At 39.7% G+C, this 17,663-nt stretch overlaps 1 protein-coding gene across 1 annotated transcript in view; it reads right to left on the bottom strand.

The window, feature by feature from the left end:
- lama1 (laminin, alpha 1) overlaps positions 1-17,663 on the bottom strand; it is a 46,694-nt gene that overhangs the window by 13,760 nt on the left and 15,271 nt on the right. Inside the window, exons 10-38 of the mRNA XM_072680007.1 lie at positions 17,422-17,579; positions 17,106-17,246; positions 16,481-16,648; positions 15,141-15,245; positions 14,804-15,018; positions 13,843-13,954; positions 13,572-13,682; positions 13,157-13,284; positions 12,652-12,738; positions 12,085-12,296; positions 11,674-11,780; positions 10,530-10,710; positions 10,292-10,428; positions 9,937-10,170; positions 9,322-9,465; positions 7,615-7,797; positions 7,150-7,335; positions 6,090-6,217; positions 5,830-5,950; positions 5,408-5,548; positions 4,360-4,478; positions 3,578-3,664; positions 3,279-3,472; positions 2,746-2,888; positions 2,487-2,588; positions 2,284-2,395; positions 1,910-2,066; positions 595-805; positions 262-378 (exon numbers count right to left, since the gene is read on the bottom strand). Of these exons, the coding sequence (XP_072536108.1) occupies positions 262-378; positions 595-805; positions 1,910-2,066; positions 2,284-2,395; positions 2,487-2,588; positions 2,746-2,888; positions 3,279-3,472; positions 3,578-3,664; positions 4,360-4,478; positions 5,408-5,548; positions 5,830-5,950; positions 6,090-6,217; positions 7,150-7,335; positions 7,615-7,797; positions 9,322-9,465; positions 9,937-10,170; positions 10,292-10,428; positions 10,530-10,710; positions 11,674-11,780; positions 12,085-12,296; positions 12,652-12,738; positions 13,157-13,284; positions 13,572-13,682; positions 13,843-13,954; positions 14,804-15,018; positions 15,141-15,245; positions 16,481-16,648; positions 17,106-17,246; positions 17,422-17,579 (4,241 nt within the window). The remainder of the gene's footprint in view (positions 1-261; positions 379-594; positions 806-1,909; positions 2,067-2,283; positions 2,396-2,486; positions 2,589-2,745; positions 2,889-3,278; positions 3,473-3,577; positions 3,665-4,359; positions 4,479-5,407; positions 5,549-5,829; positions 5,951-6,089; positions 6,218-7,149; positions 7,336-7,614; positions 7,798-9,321; positions 9,466-9,936; positions 10,171-10,291; positions 10,429-10,529; positions 10,711-11,673; positions 11,781-12,084; positions 12,297-12,651; positions 12,739-13,156; positions 13,285-13,571; positions 13,683-13,842; positions 13,955-14,803; positions 15,019-15,140; positions 15,246-16,480; positions 16,649-17,105; positions 17,247-17,421; positions 17,580-17,663) is intronic.

Genomic DNA, 17,663 nt, shown 5'->3' with positions numbered 1-17,663 from the left:
TACATCAGATGATATCAGATAAACCACAGGCAGATTAACACCAGACACCACAGTTAAGTACTCAAACATACTAAATACATGTTTTCAAGTACTTGTACCAAAGTAACACTGGCTATGTACTTGTCAAATAGTATAAATAGTATAATATTTTAGTAAGCAATACTTTAGCTAATGGAAATGATGTACACATTGTACACAAATTCAGTGCATTACCCGTTTCACTGTTCTGACTGGATGTTGTAGTAAAATATCAGGCCTTACCGTTGTGAGGTTGTGCAAGTCCCCAGCAATGCTGAATGCATCAGTGAGCAGATCCTGTGCTTCCTCTAGATGTGTCACCATTGACTGGTTCAGACTGCTCACGTTGTGCCTTAAAGACTGTGGTAAAATATTCTTAGTTATTTAATTAAGAATATTTATAATAATAATTTTATATTAACACAATTAATTATGAATTTAATATTTAACATGCCCAAATTATTACGAATCCACATAGTAAACAAATTCTCATACAAAACCAACCCCTTATTTACAGTGTAGTAAAAACCCAATCAATCAATTACCCACATAACAAAACCCGAGGCAAACTCGTACCGTGAACTGGTCTAGGTTGGTATGAATGTTCTTCAGCAGATGCTCTGTGTGATTATTGTGGCTTTTGGCTGCGTTTAGGAGGTCCTTGGCCTCCAGGAGCCGCTGGTCATGCTTGACTAGTGCTGTAGAGATGTTCTTCTTCAGGGTCTCAATACGAATAGATGGCTCGACCATGTCCTTCTGTATGCTCTCGAGCACAGCCACTGCAGCACTGCAAACACAATCCCCACCACACTTTTACACGCTGACAATTCTACGCTGCTGTCTAGAATGTTGGCTACTACATTTCACATACTTATTAAAGATAACTGCATCCAAGTATGATGAGTAATGTTGAAAGGAAATAGGTGTTGCAAATGATTCCATTATTTAATATTAATTAAATCATTTTAGTTTATGTAGTTAAACGCACATAACTGCATTTTTGGTGCAAATTTGACCCCACTGACATGCTTCCTCATTTAATGCAGGGTTCATGCTCCAACAAATAATTGCATAAGTGTATCGCATAAATAATACAATCATTGTTTCCAACTCCAACTCTGACTGTCTGATTCACAAAGATATGTGAAATAAATACGTGTTACAGCTGCAGTTCAGGAGAAGTCGTACACTTTGCTATTGCTTTTGTTTACAACAGTAGTCTGTTTGCTTGTACATGCTACTTTGTAAACACATTCGCAGCATGGCAGTAGATGAAAAAAAATGGTTTATATAAAGAGAGCCTTCTTCAAAGCTATTTTTCCTATTACAGCATCGTCCTCAATACCAAAACTTTATTCACCACTTAAACGCACCTTACATCTACATTACAGAATGCAATCAAATTGTTTAAAATACACAGTTGAGTTTATATTTCTGATTAATAATCATAAAAAAATATCCCAGCACTGGTTATTAAATAAAACTTTTTTGTTATATGCTATATATAGTATGATATATTGCTACTATATAGTATACATACATAACAATATTCCTATTATGTTGAAATTAATAATACATTTTAATAAAAATATAAAGTTTCGGTTTCCCATCATGCCGTGTGATGCCTGTTCCTAGTTTTTTTTTTTAAATCACACTTAACCAGATTTAATTATTTACTTTCTTTAAATCTTTTTTTTTATATCAGTTTAGTTTCTACAGTTTGTGGTATTTTTATTATATTCTTTAAATGCTTTTATATGTTACATTTTTCTAATCGTTTTTAATTATTGTTTACTTGCATGAAAAGTGATTCATAAATAAAGCTAAAAAGTTTTATCATTCAAACTTTAATGGTATGTTCTTGTCTCAGTAAAGTAAGTAGGAGGTCTACCTGAGCTCTTCTTCAGCAGTGATGTTCCTGTTGGCCAGATCAACAGTCTTCATCTTCTCTAACACAGCCATCATTTGCTCCAGTAGAGTGGTGCTGTTTCCTTCTTCCATCTCCTCCATTGTTGTCATATTGAGATTTCCCACATTCTCCTCCACAACTAGACCATTCATTAACAAGCAGAGTGAGAGACAGCATGTTTTGGTTCTAGGACATTGTGATACATTTCTCCAAAAATTAGAACCAACAAAAAAGCAAACAAGATGGGAAATACGCTATGAGCAAATTCTGGGACCCTGGGTCATTCTCTCCCCATTCTATTAAAGAAGTGGACTGTTTTAAATATAGTTATTAATAATATCTCATGTCATGTGTACCCTGGATGGCAGTTTGAATCCTGTCAATAAAGTCCAGAAGGCCTTTTCCTTGTTTGAACATCTCTTCGGACACTTGGGCAACATCTTCTCCAGCAGCAGACATATTTTGAGCCTGGATATGGAAACACAGAGACCACATTTGTTGCAGAAGATGACAAGTACATTTCAACCAATAAATCAGAGGTCAGGTGTGAAATTAAAACCTTCTGTTGCAGCTCATCCAGTTGTTTGTGGAGGCTGATAACATCCTCTTCTCTTTTGTTTCCCAGCTGATAAGATGAGTTTTGCTCTGATGAGAACACAGTCTAAAAGGACAGAAAGATGTTTTACAAAATACAGCAACATTTTATTGTGCTCATTCTAAATCACCAAAACAGCACATTTTAAATAATTGACTTGTTTTTGAGAACTGATCTCAACAATTAGATTTAATTTTTAATTATTACTTGAGCAGGCACCTACCTGGAGCTCTTGAGTTTGGTTCTCTAGGCTGATTAGCAAGCTGTAGGGTGCCAGGATAACACCGCTGAGGTTCAAAGACAGGATTGAGGCCTCGATCGCATCCACATCGTCCAGGAGCACCCCAGTACATTCATCATCGCATGCTGGAGCAAGCAGACATTAGCTAGCATTGGTCTCTATATTACGTCATCCATCATAAGGGGAGATGAAAGGCCTTCTTTAGAGCTGCTTATGTTTTCATAACAGCTTAATGATAAGCTGTGGAATCAGCTGAGCATTTAATTGAACATAATTGTTAAAAATCTGGCTTTAGAGAACTACAGCATGAAAGTGCTTCGTGAATTTTTGCAAAATGAGTCAATTAAGAAAAACAATGAACTATAAAATGCGTTTACACATTGCTGCCTGCCATCAGTGTCATTATAGTGGAAAGATTAAGGAAATGGGTCCTATGAAAGAATAAGAGTGGATGTGTGCATATAGGGAGGAGGGGGGAGGGTGCAAGGGGTGTGCTTGTGATCCAGCATACTCACACACACACTGGTCATTGGAGAGGACATGTCTATCTTCGCACTGGTCACACAGGTGGCCTCTGACCCCAGCCTTGCACTCACACTTTCCTGTTTGTGCGTCACACACTTGATGCAGGGAGCCAGTTTCACTGCACTGGCACTCCTTACACTTCCCGCCTGGCTCCGAAGGGTTACCATAGTAACCCAGTGAACACCTGCAGAAGCCGGAGGTGTGAAAGCTTGCTACATTGTATCCTCATGATTTAGAATTATGTTTAAACAAAGCGTGGGAGTGTGTCTGTGCATGTTTGCGAGCCCACCTCTCACAGTAGCGTCCCTCGTAGCCTGGTTTACAGGCATCACAGCGGAAATCCCCAACACCATCCAACACACAGGTGGGGCTGAAACTGCACAAATACCCCAATAACAAACAATCAGTATTGTATCTAACAAATGTCTTTCAAGGGCTGCATATGGAATTAGTGTTCATCCCTCTGAATTCCACATTCTGCACCATGAAACACTATTTCATTTTTTGTTTGTATGTATTTTTGTTTCTCAAGATTAGATGGCTTAAATAGGGCCCATAATGTGAATCTGCCATAAGTTCTACATTGGGTCAGACTTTCATGAGGAATGCACAAACATAAATGCTCCAAAATGACATGGAATACAATCTTTTTGCATTCACTTCCACAGGTTTGCTCCTTCTACTGTAAAGTTGCCTTTTGGAAGATACGTTGTATTTTTTTGACAACAATATGAATAACTGATCATATAATATTATCATATACACAGTTAAAAAATTCTTCTGGCATCTAAATATAATAATCCCAGATTATAACACATCTAAAACACATTTTACATCTATAATGCATAAATTATATTGTATTAAATGTATAAAAAATGAAATTAAAATAGATAAATAGCATGTGATTGACATTTAAACGACAGTGTATATATGTATATACATATAGCAAAACAACACATAATAACAATAACTCTGAAACCTGCACAGGGGTCAGTATGTCAGCACCTCTGAACTCTGTGTTTTTGTCTGTAGTCAGTGTGGAGTCAGTGTAGTGGCAGCAGAAGAAATTACCTGTTGCTATGCAGTGGACAGGCACAAAGTGAGCAGTCACTGATGGAGCCCTTCACCTGGCCGTAATAGCCCGGAGCACACACATTACAGTGCTCCCCTCTTGTGTTGTGCTGACAGCCCTGGTTATAATGAAAATAAGGCAATCTCAGTTTAATGTAGCAGAAAATAATAATGGGGTGGAATCTATGGCCGGCGAACCTCAGAACTGCAGAATTTGACCACTGTCTCCAGCAGAAATCAATGGGCCAACTGTTCTTAGAAGACATTTCTTCTTAAATCCCAATTATGCAGTTTATGTGTTATGAAGATTCTGATATTCACCAGTGTTTTCCTATTTGGGATGGGTGTTCAGTTTACGAGGACAATGGGATTTATCATTATAAGAGAAGAGCTGTGAACAGTTCTGCAGTTTAAAAATAAATTAAACTGATGGTGACTGTTTATTGGGACATTTAACTAAATGTCCATAAAATGGAGCTCTAAATTACTATATAACTATAATCTCTCTCTCTCTCTCTCTCTCTCTCTATATATATATATATATATATATACACATACATACATACATACATATATGTATATTCTATTATATAACTACAATAGATCATTAATCATATTCTGTACAGATTCTATTAAATCTAAACTCTAATCATAACTTAAACCTAAAACCCAAACTTCTAAAGCTATTCATGACCCTTTGACAACCAATCCATTTAAGCACTTTGGTAATAGTTTGGGTATCTGTAGATAATCAAAACTCAAAAAGTGTAACCATGTATTCAAGAAGAGGGGTATTCAACTCCAAATCATGAATCCAGTTTCTGGTCCACGATTTTGTCATCAGTGGTAGTTAACTAAACTGCAGGTAATGGATCCCACGCTAAGCATCAAGCCCTTTGTGAGGTAGGTAGAAAAACACCCTGAGAGGCGTGGAGTGGAGACACTGGGTTTATTTACCAGTGGAACAGACCAGTGGAGTTTAGAAACTATGCTCTGGCTCTAAGGCAGTATAATGCAGATGTGTACAATATGAGGAAAGTTGTCTCACCAGGCATTTGCCCGTTTCCAGGTCACAGGCCAGGCTGTGGTTGTTGCACTGGCAGGGTACACAGGGTTGAATCATAGGCCTGTTCCTACCCTTCATATCAAGCTCGGAAACATGCTGTCTGTAGTAACCAGGAGCACACTCCTACAACACACATACACACACACACACACACATAAATAAACACAGTTAAAGAGAGGCACACCCTATTCCTAAATAGAACTGATGTCACTCCTCCAACAACACCACTTCCAACCTTGCGAGCTTATTGTTCAGTACCATACAGGACAGGGGTGTAAATACAGCTTCTAGTGTATTGGGTGGAGTGTTCTGTTCTCATTCCCAATATCACTGACCAAAACAATGACCATAGGTTATGAATGACTAGTGTAAAGAAGTGATGAGAGAAGGAATGCTGGTGTTACCTGGCAGGACAGGCCTGCATACCCTGGAGGGCATTCACATGCCTCCACCAGTCTAGCCACCTGCGTGCCCTCAGGAGCCTCATCTGCCTCTATGGATGTGTCCATAGAGATATTTGAGATTCTGCGATGGTGAAGGAGAAACCAAATTAGAATTACAGACAAAATGAGAAGAAGATGCCGTTCTATACTTGTATGGCACTTTAGGTCATTATGCAGAGGCAGGAAAGGGCATGAGGCAGTTCTCTGGCCAGGGGGCTGACCTGCTCTGTTGGAGTCCTGTGCCGTATGAGGCTTTGATGAGGATGTATTCCACGTTGCTCAGGATGGACATAAAATCTGCGTGGCTCACAGCTTTCTCAGACACCGCATTGTAGTACTTCCACTTGTGCTGTTCAGTCAAAGAAAGGTCACTGATTAACACTCAACCAGTCTCAAATAGTTCCTCAGAAAAGAGCCACTTGAAGCTAAATTAGCCACTCGCTGCTCTACTTTCAACCGTTCTGTATTCTCATACATACAGTATTTCTGAAAAAATACAGCGGTGACATGGTTCTGTGCCCAATTCATAACTTTCCATTCAGGTAAAAACCAGCACATTAAAGTGCTGGTTAAAGCAGTATAATGTGACCACTGTTTTTTCTTGCTCCTGGGCTCCCCCTACAGTTGGAAAGTGTAATTCCAGCTTTGGGCCTGGACAAGCCAAGAGATACAGAACTGTCACTGAAAGTGAAAGAAGCATGTGGACTGAGGCGGTATTATTAGTAATATTATTAGATTTTACACAGATATGACTCTTGTTACTTGAGTGTTGTCCTGCCTGCTTCTCCAGAGTTATATAGTGCAGTTAGCAGGGTGACCATCAACAGACAGTTGCAAGTCAGTGGAGCATCACAATGATTTTGATGCTTTTATTGTAAGGTAAAAGGCTACATACTGTTGCTTTAAAATTACCCTTTCGCTCTTAGCAAAGATAACACACTGGACTTATGTAAACAGCTCTCTGATTACCACTATATTTTGACATTGTTGCCATCATCAAAATCACCTACATTTTTTGTATTTTTCACCAGATCAGAATCAGAACACTTGTAACACTTTTGGGATGTGGGAGTAAACGGGTAAATGGGAGTCACCATGAAGCAGCTGTTTTGAGAGCAAAAGGAGGCCCCACCCAGTATTGAGTGCAGTGTTCCTCATAAGGTGGTTTCATCATCTTGTCTTATAAATGAATTTGTCCATGTAATCATGTCAAATAAGCCACAAATTTGAGTTCTATGTATTTGCCTGTATTATTATTACTGTGTAGTGATTACTCCTCACCTCAGTTAGAGGGACACGTTGAGTGGTGCGGATGCTGTTCTCTGGAGCAGGTACATCTGTGTAGATCACCAGTTTCCTCAGCTGCCCTCCTCTTATTAAAACCTGTGGCTCATGATTGGACAGACCTGATCCATCCAGAGCAGCAAAGGCCACAGAATAAGAGAGTTCACCTCCATAGGACAACATCTGTAGGGTATAGAGATGAGACTTCAGATCATCCATGGAACAAATGTCTCAGTGTAGTTATTTCTCCAATTAAATGAGGTAACTAGTATTTCATATTCAGAACTGACATCTAATGTAATAGGAAATATGTACAAGAATGCATCTGCTTCTGACCATAACAACACACATTTACAGTAAAACAACAGAATAGAAGAAACCAAGCAAGCATTGATCAAAGGCTATCATCATTCAATGAACTGTGTGCTTCTTGTCCATGGTCCACATTGTGCAATGTGTTACCTTGCTGCCCTGGAAACTCTGAGGCAGTCTCCAATAATAAGGTCCAGTGAGTGTGGAGTCTCTTTGAAGCTGAGTCACATCCAGCAGCATTTCTCCCTCTGTGTGATACACGCCCTCCAGCGTCCCCTGCAGGTCACTCTGGCTCACCACATGCAGACGCTCAGCCTCAGGACCCACAGTGATCTAACAGAAAGGAGATCAGTGTGATATTAAATTCATTACATTAGTAAAAACCATTTACATTAGTTTTGAATGCATTCCAATTGTTACTCTGAGATCACCTGTGACTTTTCTGTGGGTTTATGTAGCAGAAACAGTCAAGTCCATTTTTACGTGATTATTTTCTAAGCTCTTTTCATGCCTGAATTACACATGCTGTTTTTGTTGCCATGGTCAGATTGATAACTGTATTGACTGGCTGGTCTAGACTGAAACACTACTCATAATTTCAGCATAGATGTGTGGACAGACTGATATGTATAAATGCACAAACACTGTTATTAAAAATGGGTTTTTGATCTAATCAAGACCAAATGGATCAATAATATGAGGTGAAAACCTTCTCCAATGTTGGATCTTTCAACTCGCATTAACATTCTACTTGTACTGCTAAGAACCTTTCTGAAGTATGTAGCATCTACTTTATATGCTACTCCTCCTCTACAAAGCATCCAGGGCTGAAAGGCTGCTCACTTGTTCTACGGCTTCCCAAAGTTGTTGAAGCGTGACTCAATAAGATCATTCCACGGACCTTCTCCTGAAGAAAGCATCAAATACAAAACTTATGTGCTTTCTTTCCAAGCCTTCAAGGCTTCAGACCCACGCTACCTCCAAGTAACAACTCGAAACTACAACCTGGCACTGCTACTTAGCATGCCTGACTTCAGGCTACCTGGCACGTCCTTTCCTAACACTTTAAAAATAAAAAATCATTCTCACAAGGCTTGTTGTTTGGGCTATGCCTTATAAGCACCCGTGAATAACAGAAAAACAAGGTCATATCCTTCAGACAGGCACAAATGTAATGGTCCTTATCTCCAGGGTCACTGCAGATGGGACTGCCATTCTGCTGCTCTCCACACTGTATCCACTTTCCACTAATTAATACCACATTACTGCTGTCCCGACAGTCTTTCCTTATTTGACTCGGTTGAGTGTTTGAAGTACAGATGGGCCTGTGACTGTACTCCAGCCAAACTGGTAGCTTGCAGGTGCTTCATACAGTCTTCAGTTCAGCCCCCCCCCCCCAACCCACACACACAATACCCCTCACACTAAGTGAGCATTTGACTCTTGGTAGTTTTAGCTGGCAGTTCTTTGGTGCCTTTGTTTTAATTCACTAATCATGATCTAAGGCACTGGGGTGCACCCAATTCTAATTTGTTTATAATAATCAATGTAATCAATCAACCTTGCAATTTAATGTTAATGCATGTCTGAGGTCAACTACTGTGTAAACAGTATGTATTATGTATTATTTATTTTCATAATAAAAGTCACTGGTACACAAAAAAACTCATAACTGGCTATTTTCCATTTTTTGACATAATGTGAATCTGGCAGGAATGGACCAATAGAAATACTTTCCTTCTGCTGTAAAGTAGTTGTTCTTATTTCTCTTAGGAATATAACATCACACTATATACAATAATATCATGTTGCATTCTTACAATGATATAATGCTGGAAACTAAAAAAGTGAACTCACAGGTACTCTGACCATGCCGCCAAGCTCCTCACAGACAGCTGAGACCCCAAAGCAGAAACAGGGGCTGCAGCCGGCTGGATTTGGCCCCCACAGACCAAATGTCCCATTCTTACACTCATCACAACCCCCACCACCGACATTATCCTAAGAGATTCAGAAGGAGACATACAAAAGACATATAACTAAATAGTAGACATATAATATAATAATCACACGTTTGAATACAATTTTAAATATAAACAAGAAAAAAATACTAAATAAGCAAATGGACGACTACTACTACTACTAATACTACTACTACTAATAAAAAAATATACTTCTATTACATATTTACACACAATCTACACAAACTACCATTAGTCAGTGATGGGGTACTATAACTTTATCAGTAACAAGGAAAAAAAGAGATCCTATGTTAATCCCATGCCCTAGAATCTAAAAAGCAGGTAAGGTGGCTAAATGTACAGGATAACAGAAATGTTTATTAATGCCATTAAAGTCATTTGTACCCAAATTTATGAAGAATATTTTCTTAAAAGTGTGTTTAAACAATCTGCTCCTCTAGTTGTATCTCTCACTAAAATCCGCAGCACTAGTACAGAGTGGTCACAGTACCTTGCACACACACTGTCCATGGTCCTCACAGCCACACACTCCCAGCTCATCGTCACAGAAGTCTGCACGGGTGCCGTTAGTGTTGCAGTTGCAAGCAGTGCACTCTGGAAAATTCCTGAAGCCTAACGCACAGCGGTCGCACTTCTGGGAGGCAAAGTGCGGTCTGCACACACACTGACCACTCAGTAGATCACACTGAGACGAGTTGGAGCCAGCCACACTGCACTCACATGGCTAGAGAGACATGCAGGCAAAGGCTGGGTGAGTTGTTGAGTTGTCATGTGTACTGTGTGTGTGTGTGTGTCTGTAGGTGTGGATGTGTGTTAAAAAAAAGCACTGGACTAATCGTTGTTACCTTGCATCCGGTTACTCCATCATGGCCCCAGTGATCCTCCTCACACACTTCACATTTGTCTCCTCTGGTGTGTGGAGGACAGATACACTCTCCAGTCTCCGCATTGCAATTTCCATGTGTGTGAGCACAGTCACAAGCTGCATATTAGGAATTTGTTTAGTTTAGTATGTACAACCTGCGGTCATTTTCATGTTAGGCAACCAGGCCCCGTTTTCAACTGCGGAAAGGAAGGACTTACCCGTGCAGCCGTCGTCTGTGAAGTTGTAATAGCCGTGCTGGCAGCGGTCACATTTGTCACCTGATACACCAACAATGCACTGACACCGGCCGTCTTCCTCGCACGCTTCAGAGACTGACCCTGACTGGTTGCATTCGCATAATCTGCAGCCATCACCACTGTTAATGCCATGGAAACCAACCTGGTGAACACAAAGCACCCCCATCAGCTACACATTACCACCCGTTTAACCTTAATGAAAAGGTCATCTTGCCAAGAGGACTCTGAGAGGAGAGCACTTCACACTTATTATTGGTATGACCAAATCAAACCATGTTCTTGTTACAGTGCTAAAACCATTGCTATGCTATGCTATACTTTTTAGAACTGGAATAAAACAGCTGCAGTTTTGTCGGGTGAATTAGCCTAATGTGGGACTGTGCCCTATTGACTATCCACTACATGTGATCTGAATAGGACAACGTTTCAGACACAGTGAAGTGCATCACTGACAAAACCCCCCAAATAGTTCACTATATAGTGAACAGGGCACAGGGGCAGGTGGTTAAAACTAACTTTACACAACAGCTTTTCATAATGAACTATAAGCAACTAATGTCCAAACACCCAATGTGAGCTCTGTCATTCATCTTGATCAGACCACTATGCCAAATGTAAGAAAGGCCCATTAAAGCATCAGGCTGTCTGACACTCTCTAATCACCTTCTATCTCAGCCCAGATCTCAGGGCTTTTGGAACAGCTGTATTCCTTTAACATTGACAATCGAGCCAATGCCCTTACCCCACCAGCCTCCCTCCATCCAGCCGGAAGAGTGCCAAAGAACACTGAACCTCACTGATGCACATTAAAAACCCATTTGAACACTAAACCCCGCTAAACATGGTGGACTACGAATGGAAGGACGAAGAGTCCTTCACTCACATCATTGCATCCAGGACACAGACGAAGAGCTGCTCCATAAGCAGACATGTATATGAGTTACTGGTAAGCAGTGCATCAAATTGTTAAAAAAAATAATAAATATTTCATTATATTAATGTATTTTATTACCTTTCCATTTGATAGAAGATAGACATGGTCAAAAGTTCATTGAAATAAAAATTATATTTCAACAAAAATTTTTTTTATCATATTCATTATTACCTGGCAATGGTCACACTTGTCCCCAATCACGTTGGCTTTACAATCACACTGTCCAGTTATAATGTTACACACACTGGAGACTGATCCGTTAGCATGGCAGCCACAGGCTAAAAAGGCAAAAAAGGCATAACAGTAAGACTGGATGTAAACAGCTTGTTTGTGAATTCACTGGCAATAGATTATAAAATTGAAGAGAGGTAAAGACATGCAGTACCTTTACCTCCCTCTAGATGGCCCTCAAAACATGTTTGATCGGTATTTATATTTCAGCCAGAGGAGGATTAGACACCCAATACATACTGAACTACAGATCATCTGTTGCTACTAAACCATGCGATGTTGCCACTGTCAAAAAAGTGACTTCAGTCCCACTTTGGATCACAGAAAATCCAAACTCTTTGATAATCTTACCTTGGCAGTTCTTAGCAGTCACAGCATCACCGTAGTAACCATCCTCACAGCGTTCACAGTGTCTGCCAGAGGTGTGTCCTACACACTTGAGACACTCGCCCGTTACAGCATCACAGTGGCCAGGCTCTGATGGGTCCACATTACCGTTACACTCACACACTGAGCACTTCTGGCCTGGGACAGTGGGGTTTCCATAATATCCATTAGCACACCTGAAGCAGACACAGAGCAGAGAGCACACATCAACTGACTGAAGTACAGAGTGAAAAGGGAATTACTCTCATCCTTTTTATTAATCCTTTTTATTATGATTTTTCACTGTCACACAAAACCCTTATATCTCCAAAACGACAACTTTACGACAACGACAACGACAACGACAACATCTTCACTTTCATTGAAAGTCAATGTAAAAATATCTTTCTCCAGGTTATTTTGGAGCATTTCTACTGGTCAATTCATCATGAATTTAGACACAATGTAAAGAACTGTAACTGTCAGACTCACATTATATCAAAAAGTAAAAAAAGTCTTTATTTGTCAAACATGAATACGCTGTGGCTCTACCTCTCACACTTGGTCCCTGCGTATCCCTGCTCACACTGGTCACACAAGACCTCTCCAGGACCTTGTAGAGAACAGGTAGGGCTGAAGCTGCAAACATAAACATGCAAAGACAGTATAATCAGCTTGCACCATTGTGCCGATAGACTACAGTGGGATGGGCAATATCACAATATATGATCATTATCATGATTAATTATGTCATAATTGTTTTTCAGAACATACAATGCAGATCAGACCTCAGATAAAAAAACAACACAACCCAATACATTATGAATCATAAAAATGTATTCCAGAATTCTGATATATATGTTTGCCATATCGACCACCCCTAAGCCTCGGTCTTACAGTACTGTAGTCTTAACATTTTTAACTCCCCTAACACACACTTCCTGGTTGACTCAAAGCCTACAAATTCCACAAAGCTGTGAGCTGACTGCAGAATAGAATACACACACACACACACACACACACACACACACACACACACACACACACACTAACTCACTTGTTAGACGCCATTGTCAGCGGGCAGGCGCATCGCTGGCAATCTTCTGCTGTGCCCTCTGTGGGGTCGCCATAGTAACCTGGCAGGCACTGGTCACAGTGGGGTCCTGTAGTGTTGTGAGAGCAACCCTTGGGGGAGAAACACGGTTTCAGTATTTTGCAACCCCCAACACATACACACATACACACATACACACACACACAATCACTTAATGTGCTGGACTACACACCATAGCAACCTGACTGTTATGTAGAGTGAATTACTAGATGCAGATTTAGTACCTTAGGTGACATTTTATAGCATTCAAAGCAATAAATTAGAAATTTACACAAAATTACACAAAATGAAGGATTTTTCCTTTGAAAGGATCATCAAATGTAATATCCACATGTAAACAGTACAAAAGAAAACTTACTAGACAAACTCCGTTGATGTCACACTCAGTGGCATGATCGTTACATTCACACTGCAGACAGTTTCCTCCAAACAGGATGCCTCCAACTCGATAAAACCCAGAAATACAGTACTGCAGAGAAAGAAACGGGGACAGAGCAAGAGAACATCAGTGAGAGCAGAAAGAAACAAACATAGACTACAAGTACAGACATAGAAAAGACTGCCTTAAATATTCACTCAACAACAGCTAATTTTGTGAGAAAATACTGTAAGTCCCACTCCCCTCCTACCTCACAGGAGGTCCCTGAGTAGCCCCAAGGGCACTCACACTGCTCGACATCTGGAACTGGAACAACGCTTGTGGATGTGGGGTCAGCCACAGCCAGAGACACAGAGCTCAGCCTGTACATTACAAAACATCGTATTCATATCATATTCTGACAACAATAAACAAGACAATGAGGGCCCATCCCACTGACACTTGTGGAAGCCAATTAAGTGCTATGACTGGGTGACTGGGAAGGTGTAAGAAAGTATTAAGTTTGACTGTAGGAATTCATGCTAAGCTAATAAAAAAGAACATTTAACACAGAAAAGTACATGAGAGGCAAAACTACATGAATCAAGTTTGAGGTAAAAATAAGTTCACATTCTTTACAGAGAAGTCCTGAATTTACTCATCTATGTGCAAAGGTTAAGGCCAATTTTAAATGTTATATTTTTCCCCATCATGTCTAATACATATATGTATATATATATATATATATATATATATATATATATATATATAATTAGCAAGATTTGGGTATGGCAAATTGTTATATTTTTCCCTATTATGTAAATTTTGCAAATAACAAAAAAAGTATATATATATATATAAAATTATATTTATTTTATTTTTTTTTTATTAAAATGTTCACATTTTATAATTTGGAAAAATTACATAAAAAAATCAAGTTTCCTGAAGAAAATATGTTCACCCTGTTTTTTACTTAAAAAAAATATATTACACTAAAGAATTTGTATACTATTTTACATCATTTATAAATTCGAAATGTACGTAATGTAAAATGATGAATGGAACAAAAGATATGACCATTCATGAAAAGCCATTTAATTTTTCCTACACTCCTCCTACTATGTATATACTAATATAAGCTTAAACACTTTTTACACTTTTTAACATTCTGCACAGCCTATTTTCTACTGGACCACATGGGATCACGTGATACCACCAAAAGGGCATCTTACCGAAGCACTCCGTCCACGCTGGTGTTGAGGTGAGCTCTGATCCTGAGGCTGGCCACATCAGCCAATACGCTCATCAGCTCGTCTCTCTGCACTCTTCGCTCTGTGTGCATGTCCACAAAGAAGTGCGGCAGGAATTCCAGCACCACATGCTGCTCTGTGTGAGGGTTCAGGAACACCTGCTTGGACTGCAGCTGCCTCAGGGTCCTCCCATTCCCCTAGGGGCAAAAGCAGGTCAGGAAGCAGGGGGAGAGTGTAAGTTGTAGTGCTTTGTCTGTTGTCATTCTCAAGTGAACTGCAGTGAAATATTCCATTTACTCAGCACATCGATGTGGATTACCTGAATAATGACATCAAAATGTGATGGGAGCGTTTTATCCACGTTGTTGTCGACAGACACATCATACGCCACGCTGTAGTTCAGAAAGCTCCCATAAGCAGTCAGCTGTGATGAGAAAGAATGAGGAAATGTTAGGTCCAGCTGTGCTTAAGTATTTCACAACTCCTTACATAGTTCTTCATAAGTGGCGTATTTCCTGTTTACCCCATTTTTCCCTACTTGACTTTTGTTTACATTGCATCAAAATTTCATAAACGGACCAATAGAAATGCCCCAAAATGACTTGGGATAAAATCGTTTTACATTGACTTGCATTAAAAGTGTTGTTAATCACCCTTATGGAGATATGATAAGGTTTCTGTGTGATGGACGTTTTGTGCAAATATTTAGGTCCCACTTTATATTGTGTCTAATAACTGTGTAGTTACATATTAACACTGTAATTACAATGTAACTACTGGTGATGTTGCTCAGATACAGTACAGCAGTACATCTGATGTAAATACACATGTGCCTCATTTCTGGTGTTTATTAATGCAATTACACAATAACAGGAAAAGCAACAACTTGTATAAATGTACACAATTATCCTTGTCTTATTACATGTATATAACCACGTGAAAATACAATATCCTGTTGAAATTATTAATATACACGTTACCATAATAATCAAGTTACCATAACAATCAATTTGTTACTGCATAAACACTTCACAAATGGTTACATTGGATTGTTAGCGTGTAACTACACCGTTATTATAGACATTTAATATAAGGGGGGGGGGGGCAAACAATTACCACATTAAACTTAGAGGTTTACTGGGACTAACTTTGAGGCTTTCTATCTTTAGAAGTGTGTGAGTACATCATCCAGATCAGTGCGTGCTGAAAGCTGCTTGTTATAAGAATGTTTTTCATAAGCTTCTTGCAGTAATGATCTGAGAAACACACATTTGCAGCCGTAGGCAACAGCTGGACACCTGTTGGACATTTAATTTCAGTATTAACATGAGAGCAGGACCCCTAAATGAGAGTCATTTCTAATGATAATTGCCATCTCCTTCACTTCTAGAGCTGGTGTAAGTGTGAGGGATAATTACTTATTGCAATTTCATTAATCACCCAGGGGATCAATGGCGACAAATAGTAAGAGTCACCCTGGTTATGTGTAAGCTAATTATTTCTAAATGTAATAATGTAATAACGAGTCTGTCCCTGATCAGGTGTAATTAGAGGGCAGCAGCTATTAACATGAACATGAGGATGGGATATGGGATGGCCGAGCGGTAGAGTGTGTCAAGGGGAAAAAAATTAGAGAAAGAAGGCGAGAGAAAGACAGACCTTGTTGCCAAGGAAGGACTCTGGAGCTGACCAGGAGGACTGAACGAGGTAGCTTGTGGTGGCTGTAGCATTGTTGTTAGCAACAATGAAGTTGTCCTCAGTAATAGGGGCGGTGTAGACAGAGGTGCTGTGGATGGAGGGTCGGAGCCAGCCGTCTCTGTGCACAATCTGTATAATGACAGAATGAGTGATGAAAAGCTCTGACACACAATATGGACACAATGCTGGTACTACTAATATACTGCAGTGTACTGTAAATCTTTACATGCTAGTGAACCTTTGCTGTGACATGCTTAAAATACAAGCAAAATTTTTCATCAAAATAATTAACATTTACATAAATAAATACCCAGGTTTAAAAAAACACAGACAGACTCATCAGGAGCTATGGGTCAAGATATTTCGCTGCTGTCACACAAAACCTTGTATTTCTATAAAGGTGACTTTACGGGAAGAGGAATGGAAGTCAATTAAAGTCAATTATTGAAGTCAATTAAATGTACTTCAAGCATTTCTATTGGTTCATGCATCATAAAATTTGCTTTCATGCATGTCAAAACATAAAAAACAGCTTTAATGGAGATTTGTTAAATGTATCTATGTGTGTTAATGTGTGTTACCATACCAAGGACGTATTCCAAGTAGAGCTCTCACACACGTCAGAGACACCAAAGCAAAAGCACTCAGTACAGCCTTCTGGGTTACTGGCCTGCAAGTTGTAGAAGCCCTGCTTACACAGGTCACAGTTTGCCCCCATCACATTGGCCTGGAGAAACAAAGACAACACAGCTGGTCAGCTTCAGGAGGAAAGATTTAAAGGTCAGGAAAAGAGTTGCTTACTCAAATCGATCTTCTGCCTTACCGAACATTCTCCTGTTATTAGGAAGTCTGTGAGTGAGTGTGTGTGTGCATTTCAGTGTGTGTGTGTGTGTGAGTCTTACTTTGCAGATGCACTCTTTACAGGGGTCGATGTTATGGCTGCCTTCTAGACTGCATTCACAGCGTGTGCACAACGGGAAGTCCCTGTAGCCAAATGCACAGCGATCACACTTCTCTCCTGCAAAGCCCTCCTTACACACGCACTGACCTGGAAGAAGACCTGCAGAACAACAAAGGACCAGTTTGACCAAGAAGCAAACATGTCTAAGACAGAATGTAAGCCAGTAAACACAAAAACAGCACA

Source organism: Salminus brasiliensis, chromosome 5 (genome assembly GCF_030463535.1).
Source record: "Salminus brasiliensis chromosome 5, fSalBra1.hap2, whole genome shotgun sequence".
Classification (NCBI taxonomy): domain Eukaryota; kingdom Metazoa; phylum Chordata; class Actinopteri; order Characiformes; family Bryconidae; genus Salminus; species Salminus brasiliensis.
Note: the sequence above shows the minus strand (reverse complement) of the source record. Positions and strands in the feature narration are given on the sequence as shown.